Source organism: Gossypium raimondii, chromosome 6 (assembly GCF_025698545.1).
Source record: "Gossypium raimondii isolate GPD5lz chromosome 6, ASM2569854v1, whole genome shotgun sequence".
In the NCBI taxonomy this organism is placed as follows: Eukaryota; Viridiplantae; Streptophyta; class Magnoliopsida; order Malvales; family Malvaceae; genus Gossypium; species Gossypium raimondii.
In genome coordinates this window covers 1621819-1645086 of record NC_068570.1, presented here as the reverse complement: position 1 = coordinate 1645086, position 23268 = coordinate 1621819, and the positions used below count along the sequence as shown (strand labels likewise).

The following is a 23268-nucleotide window of genomic DNA, read 5'->3' as shown; positions in this document are numbered from 1 at the left end:
TTGCCGTGCGGAGAGTGTACCGTCACTTTAGAGGATGTTGCAATACAGCTCGGGCTTCCCATAGACGGGAATGCGGTCACGGGCGTAAGTTCAATCTCTAGGCCGGCTACCCTTTGCAATGAATTACTTGGACGCTCGCCAAGTTAGGGGAAATTTACCGGTTTGAGACTTTCATGGCTAAAGGTCAATTTTGAGCATTTGCCAAGTACTGCTAATGAATGGGAGGTGATGCAGGCTGTTTGAGCATACATTATGCACCTTATAGGGGGTGTACTCATGCTAGATACAAACGGCAGTAAGGTCCACTTGATGTACTTACCCCTATTATCCAATTTACATAACACTCGTTCATACAATTGGGGGTCAGTAGTTTTAGCCATGCTGTATCGCGAACTTTTTCGGACGACAGATCCTTCTGCAGTTGACATAGGCGGATGCCTCATACTGCTGCAGTCGTGGGCACTTTACCGGATGCCATTCTTGGCATCCATTAGTCATCAATCATATATATTTTCACTTGTTAATAGGTGATGAACTTTTACTCATTATAATAATTAGTTGACTTTTTTATATTATATTATTCTAACAATTTGTTTTCGTAGGTGGAGTACTAATCAGGGTATCGGGAGGTCATCGACGGTTCCGATATATCGTCTAATGATTGAGAATCATGTTGGAGAGGGGGTAAGTTTTTCGAATATAAACTTAATTTTATTATTTTATCTCACTCGACCCGCGTTAATATAACAACGTTATTAACTGTGCAGTTCATTTGGATGCCGTATTCTGCTCCAGAAATTATGGCAGTTATGCCATCATCTACCCACGTCCACTCAAACCTATGGTGCATTAGCGCACCCATTATCAATTTTAACGTAGTGGATTGGTATCATGGCAATCGAGTACTCCAACAGTTCGGTTGCATACAGTATATCCCGACACTGCCAGTACAATTGGGGGAGATCCATGAAATGAGCAAGAGGGGGAGGTATGAAGATAATTGGGGAGAAGTGCACGAAGAATATATTACGATATGGAACAACCGATCCGGGAGGGTACCTCAGATGGATCGTGCTCCGGATTTGCAGCCCTCGTTAGAGTACATACAGTGGTACTGTGAGACAGGGAAACCATTTCTGTTTGGTGGGCAGTCGATTGTAGTCCCTCCGCATACGACACGAATTACGCAACCCCATCCAAATCTGCATTATGCACCAGAACCAGAGCCAGAGCCAAAGCCAGAGCCAGTGCCAGTGCCAGAGACAGAACCACATTCTAGGGATAGTTTTTATCATCTAGAATTGGGGGCGATGACTATTTCACGGCCTCGTATCCAACTCTGTTCTCTGCTCCGTCCGGCCAATATCCGCCATCGTACTCCTCTCCTCCCAGATCAAGTTTATCGATGGCATTTGAGACATATGATTATTCATCTATGTTTCACACACCCCAACATACTGCTGAGAAGAACGTTGATAACCGTAATCGCCCACAACATGGGCGTCGAGCTCCACAAAAATATACCCCTAGAACCACACCATCAAACCATCAATTTTAGGGGTTTTTGTAATAAACAACCTCATATTTATGTAATGATTTTTTTATGTAAATAAAATTATAATGGTTTTTTATGTAAATAAAATTATAATTTTTTTTATTTTACAATTTCAAATTGCTCCATAACTGCAACAAATTGTAGACAATTTTGTGATTCAAACCATCTTTATGTAATGAAGTACATATCAATTTCTACCCGATTGAGACGATTGTCCAACATGGTAATTTCGAAGAGGGCATTTACTCCGATTATGACCGGCTAATCTGCATACGCCACACAAATTCCCGTCAGATATCTCCCTAATGTCCATTTCGTTATGGATTCTGGATGATTGCGGGCGACCTTTCAGGTTTCTACGCAACCTTTTATCTGGGACTAGCTCGAAGGTCGTCGGAGGTACCTCCCAAGTAGATAGGTCAAGAAGCACGGGGAACTCGTTTTCCCATACACGCAACGTGCGTTCGATGGTGTACACTTCATCGATAAATTGTTCTACATTGAGCCCAACTTTAGCACAAGCTACCACAACATGTGCACATGGAAAATGAAGTGTTTGAAACCTCCTGCAATCGCACCGTCTATTTCGGAGATCAACTCCGTAGGACCTAGGTGGTGTACTGGGTCGACAACCGATGATCTCTGTAACTCGAAATGTTTCATTATGTCGTGAATATACTTGTACAGTCATCGACCTCGCCATTTGACGGTTTACAACCATTGCATCCTTAATGCTTTCAATAAAGACATGTCCCGCCTCCATCTGGTTCACTTGTTGCTGACCTATTCTTGGCATCAAGGTAGCCAACCTGTAGAACGTTACCGAGAAGACAGATGAAATTAGAAGATGTCGTGTTTTTAATAACACAGCGTTGTTCCCTTTCACTAAGTTTGTAGTCATTTGACCATAACGATGCCCTCGTCAAAATTTTGAGCCCATTGCCACGACTCCATGGTACCCACCCACCACCGAAAAGATTGTTGGTTTAACCCTTCATGTCACTCTCAAGCCGGGCCATTCTTTGGCGAAAAATGTGTGGCTCTAGCTCGTATGCTGCATATGTATTAAAAAAATTTAAGTTACAGTATTGCTCTAAAACATTAAAACTTATATTGAAAAGATAAGGTAATTCTTTACCCATTCTCACAGCTTGTCTCTTCCAGTCTGCAATCTTATAATCTCGCTGGAAGTTAGCCACGATGTGCCGGATGCAGTAAACAGATCTCCATGGTACACCAAAACGCCTAATTGCTGCAATTAATCATTTCCCTCTATCGGAGATGATTCAAATATTATCGTTGCTAATAACATATCACCGCAGGTTGGTAAGAAAGAACTCCCACGATTCCATGTTTTGAGCAACAGCTTAATGGCAAACATGCATTCTTCCTTACTTTCAAATCTCTGGCCCACGTATAACTCCTCTGGATCAGAATATACGCCCATTCGGTTAGCATGTGGTATTTCAGGGTACTCGGAAACTTCAATTTGCCGTGCCGCATCGGGGTCTATCAAGAGACATATGTGCCCCAAGATTATTGTGTATCTGTCGATGAATCTGGTTTACATTGAAGGCGCATTAACGTTTCCATCCTCATTCACGCCGTCATTAATATCATCAGGGACCTCGTCGCGTCGGATTACTCTCACTATCCGCCGTAATCAACGGGATCGCTACTATAGTATACATCATCACCAACTACATCGGTCTATTTGCGACATTAAGATCAATATTTATCCATGTATAGTTGATTGACTATCAACATACGATCGGAACCACCATACATGGCGCTTCAACTCCATCTTCTTCACCTAATGGAGTGGGATCTCCAGTTGCCTCCACACTGGCTAACTCAGCAAATAACTGAATCGGTGCATTTTTGTTACTCTGAGTCTCATAATAAAGAGCGACCATTGTCTCCACGTCTTCATCGTCTATAAGTTCCATTTCGGTAAATTTTATTGGATCATTGAAGCTGGAAACTTGTAGAAAACTTTTGATATCCTTCTCCCTAGCGTCTATAAATTTTTCACTAATTTTTCCTTCATATCATCAAGCGAGATATTTCTATCAAATCTCATTGCTACTTGTTTGCGACATCTAAATATACATCCCACAATTGTTGTCAAAATTTCTCCATTGAAATAAGCATACAAAAAGCGATTCTCCATTTTCAATACTAGATCATTAAAAAATTTCAAATTTCTTAAAACAGTTTCAAAATGTAAACAAATTACATAAAATTTTAATGCGAAATTTTTCATTGAAGCTAACAAAATTAATAACCTGACAAAATAACTTTCAAATAATAAAATTTCTAACAAGACTCTACATTCCATTTAAAAAGAAATAAACCAAAATACCTTATTTTTTTCTTCTTTTCCTTCATTCTTTTCTTCTGCTTCCTTCCTTCTTATTTTTTTTGTTTCTCTAGTAAAATTTATGTCTGCGTTGGGGGTATTTATAGGGAAAAATCAGACCATTGGCGCCTCTCAGTATGGCACCAATAATGGTGCCTCCCAGATAGGCACCACCATTTGCGCCTCTGAGATAGGCGCCAATACTATGTATTATACGGGTTATATACTGACCCGAAAAAATATTTAATTATATTTTATTCAAAAAAATTATTATTTTTTATTCATTGGCACCTATCTAATAGGCTCCAATGAAAAAGTAACTCATTTTGGTAAATACTTTTTCTGACACCCTATTTTAGTAGATTTTTTTCACCCTATTTGTGTAAAAAACCCAATATTTTATAATATTTTTTTTTTACTTTTTAATGGCTCCTATCTAATAGGCGCCAATGCATATTTTATAATAATTTTTTAATAAAATATCATTAATTTTTTTCTCGGGTTAGTATATGACCCGGTATAATACAAAGTAGAGGCACCTATCTCAGAGGCGCCAACGGTGGTGCCTATCTGACAGGCGCCACTAGTTGTGCCATGTTGAGAGGCGCCAATAGTCTTCATTTTCCCTATATATACCCCCGAAACACAAACATAATTTTTAGCATAGGAACGAAAATAAGAAGATAGGGAGAAGAAAAAAAAAGGAAAAGAAGAAGAAGAATAAGGTATTTTGGTTTATTTTTTTTAAATAGAATGTAGATTCTTGTTAGTAATTTTATTATTTGAAAGTTATTTTGTTATGTTATTAATTTTGTTAGATTCTGAATGAAAAATTTTACATTAGAAATTTTATGTGATTCTTTTGCATTTCAAAACTGTTTTAGGAATTTTGAAAATTTTTTAACAGATCTAGTATTGAAGATGGAGAATCAGTGTTTTGTATGCGTTTATTTCAATGGAGAAATATTGACAACAACCGTGGGATGTATATTTGAATGCCGCAAACAAGTAGCAATGAGATTTAATAGAAATATCTCGTTTGATGATATGAAGGAAAAAATTAGTGAAAAAATTTATAGACGTTGTGGGAGAATGATATCAAAAGTTTTCTACAAGTTTCCAATTTCGACAGATCCAATAAAATTTACAGAAATAGAACTTGTAGACGATGAAGACGTGGAGACAATGGTCGCTCTTTATTGTAGTTCTCGGAGTAACCAAAATGCACCGATTCAGTTATTTGCTGAGTTAGCCGGTGTGAAGGCAACTGAAATCCCACTCCATTAGGTGAAGAAGATGGAGTTCAAGCACCGTATATGGTGGTTTCGGTATCGTATGTTGATAGTCAATCAACTATACACGGGATCGATATAAATCTTAATGATGCACCCGAGACTGATGTGGTTGGTGATGATGTATACTATAGTAGTGATCCTGTTGATCACGAAGTTGATAGTGAGAGTGATCCCGACGTGGACGAGGTCCTAGATGATATTGACGACGAAGGCGTGAATGAGGATGGAAACATTAACGCGTCTTCAGTCGAAAACCAGATTCATCATATTGTGATACACAATAATCCTGGGGTACACATGTCTCAGATAGACCCCAATGCAGCACGGGTAGCCGAGTTTTTGGAGTACCCTGAAATACTACCTGCTCACCGAATGGCCGTATATTCTGATCCAGATGAGTTATTCGTGGGCCAGAGATTTGCAAGTAAGGAAGAATGCATATTTTCCATTAAGCGGTATAGCATGAATATATAAGTAGATTACAAAGTCATCGTGTCTAAACTAACATTATATATTGGAAAGTGTTGGAGGTCAGCAGAAGGCTACAATTGGCGGATACGAGCTGTTTTTATCCAGAAGTCGCAGATGTGTGAGATACGAAAATTTGTTGGGCCTCACACATGTACTTCAACACGTATGACAGAAGATCATCAAAAACTTGACTCAAAAACTATCTGTACGTGCATCATGCCAATGGTGAAAGACATGTCGACCATTAAAATTTCGGAGCTAATTGCTGAAATACAAGCACGATTCCAGTATCGAGTATCATACCGGAAGGAATGAATAGCTAAATAGATGGCAATGGAGAAATTTTACGGAGATTTTGATACATCGTACAATGAGTTACAGGGATGGATAGCCGCTATGAAGGTACACGTGTCGGGGACTGTCATTGAGTTGTAAACATGACCTTATTACGGGCCGGATGACCAACTACAATCGAGAAAAAGAATTTTCCATTGAATGTTCTAGACGTTTGATCAATGTGTGCGCGCATTTCCCCACTGAAAACCGTTTGTGCAAGTAGATGGAACCTGGCTATATGGAAAATACACACAGATCCTACTTATTGTGGTTGCTCAAGACGGCAACAGGAACGTGCTCCCGATAGCATTTCCCATCGTCGATAAGGAGAACATAGAATCGTAGGAGTTCTTCCTTACCAACCTGCGGAGGTATGTTATTAGCAACGATAATATTTGCATCATCTCTAATAGAGGGAAATGATTAATTGCAGCCATTAGGCGTTCTGGTGTTCCTTAGAGATTTGTTTACTGCATCAGGCACATCGCGGCTAACTTCCAGTGAGATTATAAAAATGCAGACTGGAAGAGACAAGTTGTGGGAATGGGTAAAGAATTACCTTATCTTTTCAATATAAGTTTTAATGTTTTAGAGCAATACTGTAACATATATTTTCTTAATACATATGCAGCGCACAAGCTAGAGCCACACATTTTTTGCCAAAGAATGGTCCGACTTGAGAGTGACATGGAGGGTCAAACCAACACATCTTTCCGGCAGTGGTTGGGTACCATGGAGCCGTGGCAATGGGCTCAAAGTTTTGACGATGACTTTCGTTATGGTCAAATGACCACAAACTTGGTGGAGGGGATCAATGCTGTGTTAAAAATACGGCATCCTTCAATTTCATCTGTCTTCTCGACTACGTTCTATTGGTTGGCTACCTTGATGTCAAGAATGGGTCAGCAACAAGTGAACCAGATGGAGGCAGGACACGTCTTTGTCGAAGATGTTAGGGATGCAATGGTTGCAAACCATCGGATGGCGAGGTTGATGATAGTAGAAGTATATTCATGACATAATGAAATGTTTCGAGTTACAAAGACCATTGGTCGTCGACCCGGTTCACCACCTAGGTCCTATAGAGTTGATCTCTGAAACAGACGGTGCAACTGCAGAAGGTTTCAAACACTTCATTATCCATGTGCACATGTCGTGGCAGCTTGTGCTAAAGTTGGGCTCAATGTAGAACAATTTATCGATGAAGTGTACATCATCGAATGCACGTTCCGTGTATGAGAAAATTAGTTCCCCGTACTTCTTGACCTATCTACTTGGGAGGTACCTCCAACGACCTTCGAGCTTGTCCCAGACAAAAGGTTGCGTAGGAACCCAAAATGTCGTCCGCAATCATCTAGAATCCATAACTAAATGGACATTAGGGAGAAATCCGACGGGAAGCTGTGTGGCGTATGCAGATTAGCCGGTCATAATCGGAGTAAATGCCCACTCCGAAACTACCATGTTGGACAATCGTCTCAATCGGGTAGAAACTGATATGTAGTTCATTGCATGTTGAGAGGATTGAATCACAAATTTGTCTACAATTTGTTGCAGTTATGGAGCAATTTGAAATTGCAAAATAAAAAAAAACCATAAAATTTTATTTACATAAAAGGCAAAAAGTCATTATATAAATACACAGTTGACTATTTAAATTGCAAACACAAAAAAAATATCTCCATCTGATAAATAAAATGCCAACAAAATTTATTACATAAATATGAGGTTGTTTATATTACAAAACCCTCTAAAATTGATGGTTTGATGGTGTTGTTCCAGGGGTATATTTTTGTAGAGCTCGACGCTCACGTTGCGGGCAATTATGGTGATCAACGTTCTCCTCATCCGTATGTTGGGGTGTGTGAAACATAGATGAAAAATCATATGTCTCAAATGCCATCGATGAACTTGAGCCGGGAGGAGTGGAGTACGGCGGGAGATACGGGCCGGAAGGAGCGGAGTACTAATCCAAAACTATAAATACAAAATTAATTATAAAATAATTACAATATTCATACAAAATTACAATATTCATACAAAAAATTACAATATTAATACAAAATGCTAATCCAAACTATAAACACTAAACATAAATAATTTATAATTAATAATTAATAACAAAAAATTCACAATATCTTAATTAAACTCTTTAAATTATAAACAAAATTATTTACTAAAATAATACATTACATTTTTTCTTTCTTTCTTCCTCTTCTTCTCTTCTTCTTCTTCTTCTTCTTCTCTTCTTCTCCTTTCTCTCTTTTTTTTTCTCTCTACCGTCCATGCAATGCTTGGGGACCATATTTACTTATAGGCTGAAAAATTATGGTGTTGAAGGGACAACACCATGCTGCTTTTGCAGCGGTGCAGCGGTAGGCAGAGGGTGGTGTTGCCATGGCATCCATTGGCGCCTCCCTATGAGGCACTTTTAATGGCGCCTCCCTATGAGGCACAATTAGTGGCGCCTACCTGACAGGCGCCACCCAACCCATTTTCCCCGTACTTTCACCTATTGACCGTATTTTGACCCGTATTTATATTTAAATATTTTTTAAAAAAATAAAAAAATATTTTATTCAAAAAAATTAATATTTTTAATTCATTGGCGCCTATGAGATTGGCGCCATTACAAAAAATGTACCATTTTCATAAATAATCTTTCTGACGACCTATTTCTGTACAAAAAAAATTAGCCTATTTTAGTTAAAAACCCTAAATAAAACATTACCACATAATTTTTAAAAGTAAAAGTGAGAAAAAGAGTAAGCAATAAAGCTTTTGTAAAATCTTCAAAAACATCAAAACTAAGATTTTTACAATTAATGATTTTAGTAACAGAATGACCTAATTAATATAACCTTGAAATTTTGGGACTAATTTAAAAAAGGGTCACAGTTTGGGATGTATAATGTAATTAACCCTAAAAATAGTAAAACCTAGACCCTAAACTTCGACTTTCGCGATTAATTTTCTAGGATTAATAATTTACAAGTCTTGGGAAACAAGTTTCCATTATTTGGAGTTGAATTAGATAAAAGTAGAGAAGAAGGAAGATAAATTTGCTTTTGATCAACTTTTTTCTTTGTTTTATATTTTTAATCATGCCTTAGAAAGTGAATACAATGAGAAAAGCAGATATGAAATGCATGATGATTATAATTATTCCATTTTCCACCTTCATCTTCCCTATAAAGCTAAATTTATTTTATATTATTATTATTATTATTTATTTTACTTCATTTTCCTTTTGGGTATTTAGGTTCTCTCTTAAAGATGGAGAATAGTAATAGCCTAGGAGTCAGCTAGCATTGTTCCTTTTCAAAATTTTATACATACATTGTTCTTGGGGACTCCAACAGTCCAACGTGATGTTACACTATATGTATATATATATATATATGTAATGCTAAGATTTGTTATTGGTTATGAGACTTATCTAAACTTTATACATCCATGAATTATATATATATATATATATTATATCATATTTTTCAAATCGAAGAAAGAAATGTTCGACCTCATGCAATATATTAATTGAATTAAAATTTAATCAAAAATATATATATATTTGTTGGGACCCCAATGTATCTTTGTGAATACCCACCACAAGTCTCAGTACTGCCTCGGGTACGAGGCTCTACCTTAGTATTGCTCTTTGCTCGGTTCCAAAAGGGGACCTATGTAAAATGGAATATTTGTATTTGTATAGTTTCAAAGTCTTGTCTTTCCTCGTTTCTCTGAATATTTTACTTTTCTTAAAAATCCCATAGTTTATTGCTATACCTACTTAATCTATATGTACCTAAACTTGGAAAAAGAGGATTTATGAAATTCAATTCAAATCAATAATCTGACATTTTATTTGGTTACTTTCGGAAATTTCGTAGTCAAAAATGCAATATATGAAATTCAAACATGAAAACTTTCTATTTCTTTTACCGGGAGTGTATTTGTTGAGGGATAACTTATCGTTTATCGGATAATTGATTGAACCTCCAATAATAATTTGTATTATCTTTCATTTGAGTCAGGGTTTCATCTTTCTACTCCGACAAGAGACCGAAATTGAGGCAGGGTTCGAGAAATAAAAATGCTTTGTCAAATTGAGCTCTATGTGATGCATGAGCCATCTATCAAGAAAAGATTAAGCCAAAAAGGACCAAAGATAAATTATAATTTTTTTAAGATAAAAGTACAATTTTATTATTATACTAACATAATATTTTATAAAATTTAAAAAATTAAATAACTATGTCTAATAAGATTTCAACTCATAATCTAGTTCATGGTAATATTTGTGCTAGCACCTAACAAATATCATTAATTTTCATGGAATAATGAAGACGAAAGTGAGTTGGAAGCTTTTTGGTCGACATGATTTGACCGGCCGGCATAGTGGATAATTAGTTGGCAATAATATTTGTATGATTATGATGAAATATATATATATATATATATATATGTAGCAGTAAATATATATATATACTTCCTTGCACATATATATTTATAGTAAAATATGAAACGAAAAAGGGACTGCTCGGATCATAGCCAAATGATTCGAGGGGTATATAGCATTTTCCCATAACTCACCCGATGATTAACCGATCAAAATACAATAATTTGTAGTCGAATTTCGATGAAACAAAAAGAACCCAGTAAAAATAGCCAAAATTTATATCCTACATTATTATTGTCTAGTGAAATGATGAGTAAAATTAAGAGAACGTGGGAGGTGGGACTTTGAAATATATGTATATGTGTGTGTGCAAGAAATGATGGATGGGGGGGACCCAAAAATTTGGGGTCTGATCGAAACGTAAAAGAATCCCTTGGATTAAGGAGAAAGAGCAGCTAATAGCCTTGAATTGTGGGGTTTTTTTTTTTTTCAAAGAAAGAAAAAAACAACTTTTCTTTAACGTTCTATCAGTCACAATTATAAAAAGAAGAGAAGATGAAGATGAAGATGAAGGGAGAAAAAGGAATAATGTGACGTGCATGTGATCCAACAGCCTTCATAGTCCCCGCACTCTTCTCCTCTTCTATCACAAAATACATTTAAAAAAAAATCAAATTGATTTCTAAATTCTTAATTGAGTTTTTAAACTTCTTGTTTCATCAATTTAGTCAGAAGTGTTAAACGTGAATTAGAGTATGATGTAAAGTTTATTGAAAATACATGGATTAAATTATAAATATATTTATTGTGTGATAGTCTCTGTCGAAACCATTTTTATTTTGAAAAATGGGGTTGACTTTTAAAACGAAAATAAAGTCGCCACCAATCTTTTTTCGAGGTGTGATCGGGTCACCTTGAGACTAATCATTTTAATTAAACATTTTGATTTATTAAAATAATGATTTTGGTCTACAAAATTCGAGAAAATAGGCTCGGGAGTCGGTTAAGTACGAGGAAGGATTAGCACCCTCGTAACGCCCAAAAATTGGTACCTAATTGATTAATTAACATCCTAATGTCGAAATTTTGAAAAGATTTTAAAATACGATCCTCTTTAAAAACCTGAATAAATCGAATTTGATGTTAAGACCTCCTTGTCCCGAAGTAATAAGATATCACATCTAGTAAGTTAGGATACGACATTTTAACCCTCGAAACTAAGTTTGTCTCATGCATTAAAGTTTTAAAAAGGATATTCGGTTATTTGGATAAAAAAAATCGAAACTCGATGAAGTTAGGGCACGATTTTCTCAAAGCTCTAAAGTACGAATATTGCCTTATTTTAAAAGTTTTCTTTTTAAAATTGGGAAAATTGACTCAATATTAAAACGATGCGTAAAAACTTTGATAAAAACGGCAATATGAAAATAAAATAAACAATTTATAAAACATATAATGGCAATTATTTAAATACTAGCATCAATAATCAAAGACCAATGAATTTAAAACAAAGAGTATAAAAAAATAAAATGTAAACAAATTAAAAATAATGAATTTGAGAATGAATAATAAGGAAAGAGAAATTTGAAATCAACAATATACCAATCAATAAAGAAATTATATATAAAAAAAGTAGGTAATATATGTATAAGTTTGGAATAAATAATATATAAAAATGAAAATAGGTAATATATAAAGTAATAATATATAAATGAGTTTAAAATAAATATTGTGTAATAAAGAATTTAGAACAAGTTATATATAAAACATCTTAAAATAAATGGTATATAAAATAGATAGTATAAAAATTTTTGCAATTGATAATATACGGAAAAAAATTTAAAGCAAATAATCAAACAATTTAAAATGGATGATTTATAACACGAGTTTTAAAAATAAACAACATGACATAATATTAAAACAAATAAAGTATATAATTAATGGAAGAAAATAAAAGAATGATAAGAATGGTTAAACGAATGAACAATATGTAAATAAGAAAGTCGATGGATAAATAAACGAATAAAAGTAAAAGAATAATTAATGAATAAACAATTAAATGAATAAATAAAAAAAGGTTAAAAAAAACGCTTAAGTCAGCCTAACTCTCACAATATGAAGATTCAACGAAATTCCTTCACCAAAATCCAACTCAGATGAAAGCAACTTAAAAAGAAACGAAGATGAACGAGGAACAAAATAAGAACAAGCCACAGAAAATAAGAACGCAAGAGAGGGAGAAATTTGAGTGAATGCTCTTAAGAATTATTATTACTCCAAACTCAAGTGTTTTACAATGAAGGGAGAGACCTCTATTTAGTATAAATATTTTTTTAATTATGTTATTTATACTTTAATGCAATTCAAGTTGGACCATGTTTTCATCATTGGAACAGTGATTAAAAGCTTTTTTTATTTCTCATTACTTAAATTTAATGTTGTAATAATTGAATTGATAGTTAAATTAGTCCGATGATCGATTTTAATTTCAATTGTTAGTTTAAATAAAATAAAAATTCATTAAAAGAACATAATTAGTTAAACAATTGAATAATTAAGTTTTCAATTTGTTATCGCTTCATAACTATTATTCCTTTTCTACTTTTTTTATTGATCAAATCATCGATTTTTAATTCAACCAGTTGATCTAATTCAATTCTAACATTCAAACCCCACACTCCATATCACATAAAGCTATATATATAAAGCTGAGATACATGCAAACTAGATTGGCATGTCCTTTAACATCTTTATTTGAGTGGGGGAAGTACTTTTTTTTTTCTCTGAAATAATTCTGATATTCTTGATGATCATATCAGTAGAATATACTTACTTTGTACATGACAAAGCTGAACACGTTTTGTAGTAGGGTAATGGCATATATATATAGCTTTTAATTTTGACATAGAAGAAGTTGAATTTTTCCATGTCTTTAACAAAGGGATGAAGGAAAAAAAAGAAGGGAAAAAGGAAAATAGGCCCAAAACAAGGAAAAGAAAAGATAATGGGAGCAAAAAAAAAAAGAAAAGACATATCTTGTAGTTTCACTTCTTTTAATGTAACTCTTCTCTTAAAGTCTTTTGTTAAAATTAACTTTTTTTTTCTTTTAATTGATAATAAAGAAAACAGGCAATGCAAGTCTTTTGGACCCATTTCTATATGTTTTTAAAAAAGGAAATAGAAATTATGCATGGGAAGAGATCAATTAGTAGTTTCTAAAAATAATATTTGTAAGGGATACATTCTTTTCTTGAGACAAATTATTAATAAAAGAGTATGATGAAAATGTTAATAGTTTAAACCCTAATTATAAGTTGTTTTAATCTCTTAAAAGAAAATAAAAAATTTGGGACAGATGTGAAGTGTGCATTGCATTTCGGATGAAACAGAGCTGACGTCCCAACGACACGACATGTCACATCCCGACGAAAAGAACCGTCGTCTCGACGGCGTGATGCTTGGCGTCTCGACGGCGTGATGCTTGGCGTCACGACCTGGCGACATGTTCCCCACTTAACCAGATTTCTTCTCTTAGTTAAATTGTGTTCTCCACTTAGGTTTCTTCTCTTAGTTAAACCCTGTAGTCTTTTTCCAGTTAAACTCTGGTTATTCTAGGCATGATTTAGTCATAATTCCACATTAATTTCAGCCTATAAATAGGTCATTTAGCAACCCTAGATAGTTTAAAATAACAACAACAAAATTAAGAGAGTTTGTGGAATTTCAGGAAAACTTTTTATTCTAGATTCAGGGTTTATTTCTCCATCTTGTACTCCTCTTTCGGTATTTTTCCGGTTAGTAAAGTTTTGCCCGTAATTTTCTTATCCTCTTTGGAAAGATTTTTTTACATAAATATTTGTATCCAATTTTCTTGATTTTCATTTGAATTCATTGCATAATTCGGATTCGACTCAACAGCATATAATTTATTTCAAATTCTACGACAATGGAAGGAAAAATGTGAATGGCTTAGAAGAACATCATGGTTGGCCTTCTTTTAGTGCTTTATTTCAAATATGTATAATATTTATATATAGTTTAATGAAAAGTGTGGTGCATTGCAAAAGCATAACCAGATAAAGTTACTAATTTTTAGCTCAATCCTATTCTATTCTATTCTTTTCACTACATATGTATGTAGTACTAATGCTAGTCATGAACCTTAGCTCTTGGTCTATGATTAGTAAAATGGCTAACAATATGTTTATTTAGTAATAACATATAGTATGACATTGAGAATTTGAGTTCAAATTTTAGCAGCCCTCTATCTCCAATTATATAAAATGTTGTAAAAAATATTGGATGCAATTATAAAACACTTTTTACTCTCAAAGAAAATATTTAAGTTTGAACATTAGAGATAATATTGTTAAGAAGAACATTCATAAATCCTTTTAAAACATTAATCTCATTATAGGTTTGTATCATATCTGCTCTTGTTCATACAATGCCTAGAATTAGGCCCTCCTTAATCTTTAAATAAAAAGATAATGCACTTCAGTTCACTCGAATTCACGTCCTCTTGCACTGACAACAATATCAATGCTAATCAAGTTAAGACTCAACCGACATCTAGATAGAAATGTAAAACAACTTTAGAAGACAAAGAAGCTGCTACAAATCACACAAATAAAAACAAAGGACAACATCGTCTACATATCTGCACATCAAAATGCAATTTACCTATATATCACTCGGGATCCCATATGATCCCCTCGTGACCCCCTTCGTTTTCTTTTTCAAAATTTACCCTTCTTTATTGTTTGGTAAATTATAACAAAGGTTACTAAACTATTAGTATGTTTACGTTTTGGTCACTCAATTTTAAAAAGTTAAAAAATGATCATCAAGTTATTCGAAAGTTTTCATTTAATTTACTGAACTATTTGAAAGTTTTTATTTAAGTCACTATGCTATTAAGTTTTTTTTAAGTCTAGTTAGTGAGCTCCAAGCGACGATTCAACAATCGATACAATGGGTCAATACCTATCAACGAGTAGAAGAACATACCTTAGATCCAAGCCAATTTGACGGTCAGTGTCAAAGATAAAAAAAAAAAACTTATTTGGATTTTGGTTTGCATATTCGTGACTTTTAAAGTTGTTTAATGAAAAAAATTGAATTATAGAAGAGAAGGAGAAGGAAAGCTTTCGATTGATTTAGGCAGTGCGAATAAATAAGACCATACACAGCAATGGTTTTAACAGCTCAATGACTTAAATAAAAAATTTTGAATAGTTAAATGACTATATTGTAACTTTTTGAAGTTAAGTAACCAAAATATGAACTTATTAATAATTTAATATCTTTGAGTGCAATTTACCCTTATTTTTTGTGCCACTGCAAAACCCTTGCTGCCCTTTGCACATGCTCTTAAGTTAAAACCCTTTTTCTTTGATCACCATTATCTGCAATTCACAGGTTTGTTTATTTAGGTAAAAATAACTTTTTAATCTCTTTTAATTTCGATATTGAGTAAAGTAATCCCTTTCAAAAAAAAAATAGAATAAATTAATTTCTGTCAATTTTAAAAATGAGTGGCTAAGGATAATTAATCACAATGTTGATGTTTTTTGTCAATTGTACATATTTTTATTCAGTATAGTAACAAATTTAACCTCAAAATTTACACATTCTATCAATTTGGTCTTTAATTTAACAAATTTAGCTTGCAATATATATACACTCTATCAATATTTACAGATAATATATAAACACCGAAAAATAAATTTGTTATTATACCAGTAAAAATATGTACAGTTGATGAGAAAATATTAATATTATCAAATTTGTTCTTAGTTGTCCACTTTCTAAATTGATAGAAACTCAATTACTCTAATATTTTAAAAAGGATTGATTTTCACCAAAATTAAAAGAGATTGAAAAGATATTTTATCGTTTATTTATTATACACATATTTATAATTTGATCATATTAAAATAATATTTAATGACTAAACTAATAGAAAAATCTTAACGACAGCTCAATTAAAACCTTTTAAAAATTAAATACTAGTTGAAACTCTAAATGATGATAGTTTGGGAAAATTTAAATTTGTCAAAATAAGGGTTTGTCTTTGAATATCTCTTCCATTTCTCTCTCTATGGCTTCTGCTGAGGAAAACAGACAATGGAACAGACAAAAGAGGGTGTAAGAACAGACAGAAGAAAGAACCTTGTAGCTTGTCGTTGTCGTATAAAATATAATTTCAGATTTTGATTCTTTCTTTATTTTAATTTGCCCTTTGATATATATGTATACTTGCCTTAAAATAATTACAAGTAGGTGGGTAATTCTATCCCTATTCAATCTCTGTCTGTCCTTGAAATTCTGGAATTAGAGACATTTAAATATTGTTAAACCTTTGTTGTATATGTTTGTATTTGTCCCATAAGAAGAAAAGAAAATTGTAATTTGGAAAGGGAATCGGCGGTCTTCATGTGTAATGATTTTTATTTTATTTTATAATATTTAAATTAAATGAAAGTTGTTGATTGAGTCTTAACTTGATTGGCATGGACATTGTTATCAATGCAGAGGATGTAGGTTCGAATGGGCTGAAGTGCATTGTCCTCTTATTTATAAGTTGAGAAGGGGCTATAGATAATTTTAAAATTTTTGTATCAAAAATAGCAGATATGATTAGAACATATAAGAGTTAATAAATAAATAATTTGGAAGTTGAAGTGTAATTTTATCATTATACTAACTTGTTATTTCCTAAAAATTAAATCGTGCATTGTAATGATTAATTATTATTCTTGTTATTTGTACTTATCGATTGTAATTGTGCTTATACTTGTAATTATAGATCAAGCCCTCGCTATCAGTCTATATATTATATGTAAGTTACTGATTTAGTCCCTATACTCTTACTTGGTCATTTTAGTCTCGTACATTTTGAATTTTGGAATTTTAAACTTAACCCAAACAATAGTTGTTAAATTCTACTTTAAAATCTCATGCAACTAACATATTGTCATATATGCAATGTAATATCACTTGTTATTTCTATATAATACCCATAAAAAGCCATATCATTTTACTTAATAGATTTAATGGATATAATTTTAGTTAAGACTTAAATTTTAAAATTAAAAAATATAAGAACTAAAAAGATTAAATTGGAAAACAAAGAATAAATACACTAACTTACATATAGTATAAGACTTATAGCATAATTTGACCTAACTGTGTTTTAGTTTAATCATTTTGGAAATTTTAAAATATTAATTGAAATAATTAAAATTCCCAAAAATTAAAAAATAAAATTATATATATTTACCAAAAAATCCAAAATAAAAAAGAAATTAAACCAATTTTACCGAATTTTTAGTTCTAATTTTTACTGATTTCATAATTTTTCAATCTAGCTTATATAATCCAACCTTCAAATCAATCGATTTTCAATTCAGAATTTGAATTTTACATCCAAAGTTTGGTTTAGAAATTAGAATAGAATCTTCTTTGCAACTCAAAGTATTGAGAAAGAGCTGATTTTGAGTAGTGATGGTGGTGGGGACTCAATAGGGATATTTATATGTGTCTAAGTTGTTGACAACTTGTTTGAGTACAAAAACATCATCAAACTTTGTTCTTTTAGATTTACTTGTTATTCGTAGGACCCTTTATTTTGCACTCTTAACATATATGATGATGATGAATGTCTTAATGCATACAAAACTCGATTTCCCCATATACACACAACTATATGAAAAAGAAAGACAAGCTTTTGTCTTGTAGTTTTAACCTTCCTTTTCATCATCAGAAACTGTGTTTCTTTTTTCTACTGTTCCATGTTCCATAAACTGTTGATTTTCATCAATGATATGGGACCCTTTTTTTTTTTTAATTCATGATGGACTCCACCTATTTATCACGATCTCATGTTTTTAACTCCCCATGGATTTAACTTCATGATTAGGTTAATCAATGGTAGTAGGTAATTTGCTATATATTTCTAGTTATCAATATTGAACTAATTCTAATACAAAGGGGAGAATGTGGTGACGATTCATTCAGCAGGGTGAAAGTCATAAGGTGATTAAAGTGATTGAAATGTGAGTATCCAGAGAAGATTGGAAAGAGAGTTGAGAATTTTAGATAAGAGTGTTATGGTTTCAATTTCTGGAGTTAGTCACCCTTTTAAGGATTGCTCCTAATAGTTCTCCAAATGTTGCGTGTCACTCATATATTGGTTTTAGACTTCTTGGAATTTAGTTGACCTATTGATGGTGTTAGAATAAACGTTGATAATGGTGGTAGAACGATCGCAAAGCAATAAGAAAAAAGAAAACCCTTTCGGGAAAAACCACAGGTAGAGTAGGAGAAATTCACTAATATAGAAAAATGAATGATATAAAAGAGTTTTGACTACATCTATTTAAGGGTTGAAAAACCCTGTTCTAATTAAATCAAATAGAAGAAGAATAGTTCTATACAGATTCAAATAGAAAAGCCCTCGGCCTTTTGCCTCTATAGATCCTTTTATTTTGTCACTGTATTTATTTCTTCAACAAGTGACGAGATTCGGATCACACAATCTTTAACAGATATTTTATTTTCCTAGGTATGATTTATCATATATAAGGAACAAATATTCGTGACATGTAAATGACAGATGTCTTGTCCATGTCAGGCATGTAGTCCCATCAATTCAGGCTTGTGTGGATTGTGCTCACAAGATATTGGACTCATGGGTGTCCTAATTCGCAAGGTGTTGACTAATGGAGTCATGAATCTAGCAAGGTAAGCTCGCAAAGTATACATATAACAATGTCGTTGTTGGAATCTCAATGTATCAATATTGCGAGATGTGTCTAAATCATAATTCATATTTTAAATTGGTTTTAATTTTTAAAAATGTCTCTAAGTATTAGCTGATATCAATCAAATCTTTCTATTAGAACTATTAATTTAAGCATTAAATGTTAATTTAAATCAAACATGTGATCAATTTCGAACTCAAGTGGATTCCATGGGTGGAATCTTGAGAACACGATTAAAAACTATTAAAATGTAAAAACTGAATGTTGTTCACCCATAAAATCCATCTAATTTCGAGCTTCCAAAAGAGCAAATAATAGACCTTTATTTAGGTAGCTTCATGTGTGCATGTGTGGTGTAGGTATGTCCCTATCATGTAAGTACCAACCTTCCAATTGTGCTGCACTAGAAAAAACTATATCAAAATCCAAAGGATATTTGGGGATGTCTCATAAAATTGACCCTGCTTATTTGAAGTTACATCCTTCATAAATTTAACCAAGAAGAAAAAAGGAAAAAGCCAAGAAAGTAGCAATAGACCAATGAATTGCAAAGAAAAATCATTCCCACAAATGTGTATCTAAAATGAATAAGAGGGAGATAAGTGATGGTGATAATAAATGGTAAAATTATTTATTACATCATGGAAAAGAACAAAACAGGAATCACGAGAATGGGAAAGATGCAAAGAACCATGAACAAAAATTAAACAAAAATAAGAGAGACATTGTCCATGTCAGCCGCTGCAAATTATGCAGGCTTTTGGCAGTCGTATAAGGCCCCCCCTGGAAGGAAGAATTAAGAAAGATATGAAGAGAAAGGAAAGAGATAGAGACACATTTAAGCATGCAATTGCACGTTTTGGAAGGTGCTTTTTTGCTCATTACCTGCCTCATCTATAAGCATTGGGACTTGAAAGACTGGCATTAGGCTTAGTGATATGAAAATAATGTAATATTTTTTTCATTTTTCTTATGCAAGTGAAGAAATACATTACAATAGAAGAAGGGAGAAAATGTTTACAAATACAAATATTGAATCTTAGATTTCATTCTAATCAACTTGAAACTCACACATGTTTACTATTGAACCAATAGCTTGATTGACATGCATGGGGACAAAGTTCATTGTCACTTCTCTTAACCTCTTGGTGGTGATAATGTAATACATTTAATCCGTTTTGATAAATATGATGCTAAAGAAGCTCGATTGAATGATAAGGATGAAATTCCGAGAACTTTGAAATTTCAGATTTAAAGTCTCGTCTTTATAAATTATGTCTAACCAAATTTTATTTTGATTTAAGTCTTAATATATGTGGTTGTTGAATAAATTTATTTTAATTTAAGTTTAGATATATTCAAGTCTCAATTCATTGAAGTGTTACGATAATTTAATTCTGGAAATAATTTAACTTAGTATACTTAAACTCGAATCTTCTAGGTGAAAAGATAATACTTCATATAAGGTGGGAGTTTTTCCTTTTAATGATGAAAAGCTAGTTGAAAATGTAATTTGATTAAAATCTTCAAGTGGATAGGTTTCTTTTGAAAGTAAATAATCTTCTTTTTTAATATAAAAATACCATAAAGCTTTAATTTTATTGATTATTTTTATTTTCATCACTTTTTATAACGATAATTCGAGTTCAGGGCATTTTCAAAGTCACAACTTGAAATTTATTAAAGTCGTATATTTTATTATGGTACATATAAAATAATAGAAAAATATAACATGGTTAAATTATCTAGCCAAACATTATATTATAGGTAATTCGCAAGTAAATTTATTATTCAACTTTAAAATAAACTGTTTAAGGGTCGGGTAGTTAGCTTGATTCAGTAGAGATTATTGTGGTTGATATGTTAATATATGTAAATAATATTTATATAAAAAGATTTTGACTGGGTTAGGTTTATTTTAGATAATTAATACCAAAAAACATGAAACATTAGATGTATTTCCAGTACTGTCACATGTAATTTTTGTATTTTTGCTGTAGATACAAATTTTTATATTTTGGTTATATTTACCACTTGCATGAAATTGCATTGGGAAGTACGTAATATAACTAATAAACTATATGATAATAAATAGCAAACAGTCAAAAGAACATGAAAGTCTTATAATTTTGGTCTTCTGCCATTAAAAAATGTATGGATTATGATTTTTACTCAATTGGATTTTGTTTTTAGTTTTGTATTATGTGTAAATTATGAATTTAATTTATATTTTTAATATAATAATTTTTGAATTTTGAAATTGCAATTTTATTAAATGGTGGTTGTTAAAGTATGTTATTTTCAAAAATTTACGCGGTCAATATGTTATTACTTGTGTATTGTCATTTCAATTTACTATTTTCACATAATACTCGCAGAAAAGTCACATCATTAATGGAATGAACAACTACCATTTTGGGTCAATATTGAAATTTCAAAAAGTATAAAGACTAAAATTATTAAATCGAAAAATAGGGGCTATATCTACAACTTATATATGCATAGTATTAATAATAGAATTTGACCTAACATATGCTTCTTGAGGGGAAATAACTCTTTCGGGAGAAGTCTTAAAAGTGTTGTCCATCAAGCAGTCGATCGGTCCCCCAACAATTGAAGGTATTGTCCCCTGGCAGAGGTTTTGTCTCACATACTTGGTTGAGAGTCAGAGTACCATGGGCATGTGCTTGAAGGTCTAGCTCACAAAGCCGGGAGCGCCTCAGTTGGTGGACTTACAAGACTCAAGAGAGATGTCAATATAGTTTGTATGAATAATGATGGAACTCAACTAGGTGTGCAGGGACTCAAACAACCAAAACTAAGGTATATAGTGTTGGTAATGCAAAGAAATTGATATATATATATATATATATATTAAATAGTTACTATTTAACAAAGTCAGAATCTGATTGTTTAGATTTTCTAGGAAATTGATTCTGTAAATTTACCGTTTTTCCCTTCAAAAAATAATATAAATAAGAGGTCATCCTCCTTATTTTTGATAGAACACAATAAGAGAAAAACAATCTCTCTTATCCTTCTGTTCTCTAAATTCTGGTGTTCTGCAAAATTACACAAGAGGGAAATTTATCTAGGAGATTGGGTTTTAATCAAGACCATCTGTGACCCCTCCAATCTTTCCTGGAAATTGAACCTAGTGTGGTTTCACTGGTTTTCTTCCAGTTTATTTTTCAATCAGATTTCCGACCAGCTGCTTTTATTTTTTCGGTTTCGATTCCTTTGAGAAGAGCAATAGGAATTGTGTTCCACCTTCTTTATTCAGGTATACGAATGTTGGAGTACTGTGTTAACCTTGGGGGGCGACATCCACTATACGATTACACTAATCAAAGAGAATTTACTTCTAAAACAATAATTCTTTCACAACACAGTGATTGCTTTATTTATTTACACTCAACTTAATTTCATATTTACACTTGTAGTAATATATTTTCAACATATAGGTCACTTACCTTCAACCAAGGTACCCCTTGAACTTGACTCTGTAAAACAAGCCCTACCGAGCACATACTTACAATACACTAATTCTCAACAAAATATTAGAATCAATATCTTCGATTATTAAAAAAACCAATCTAATACTACAGTATTGACCCATCAAAAGATTCCAAAAGAATCACCCACTAAGTAACAACATTCAAATTATAATTTCACGTTTTTAATTTACCAAGAAGAAAATTTGTGCAGTATATTCTTCATTCTCATTAAATGCCTCTTTTAAATTTACATAGTTAAGAACATACCCTGAAATTATCCACCTTTCACCGCTTTTGTGTTTCCTCGATCTTTGATTAATGAGTATGAATCTTGAAAAATAAGGAAAAAAAAAACAAGTTATAAAATATTATACATAAAAATAATCATTAATGAGTTGAGTATATTGGTGAAATAATTACTCATCATTTTTTTTTCTTTTTCTGGCTTTGGACCTACTCTCTTTATTGCCTTATCACAAAAACGAATCCGTCTCTCACACTTTTATAGGATCTCTCACAGTCCACTCATTGCCATATGGTTTTCATGCAATCCTTCTTTAAATTTTGACCCTTTGTTTGCAGTAA

The 23268-nt window shown here is 32.5% G+C and overlaps 1 protein-coding gene across 1 annotated transcript; it reads right to left on the bottom strand.

The window, feature by feature from the left end:
* Positions 1–1742: 1742 nt before the first annotated feature.
* On the bottom strand, positions 1743–3471 carry LOC128041895 (uncharacterized). Its single transcript, XM_052632619.1, has 3 exons — positions 3342–3471; positions 2920–3064; positions 1743–2364 (listed from the first exon to the last, which is right to left on the bottom strand). Exons 1-3 carry the CDS (start codon positions 3469–3471, stop codon positions 1743–1745), a joined length of 897 nt encoding a protein of 298 aa, XP_052488579.1.
* Between the last annotated feature and the right edge of the window lie 19797 nt (positions 3472–23268).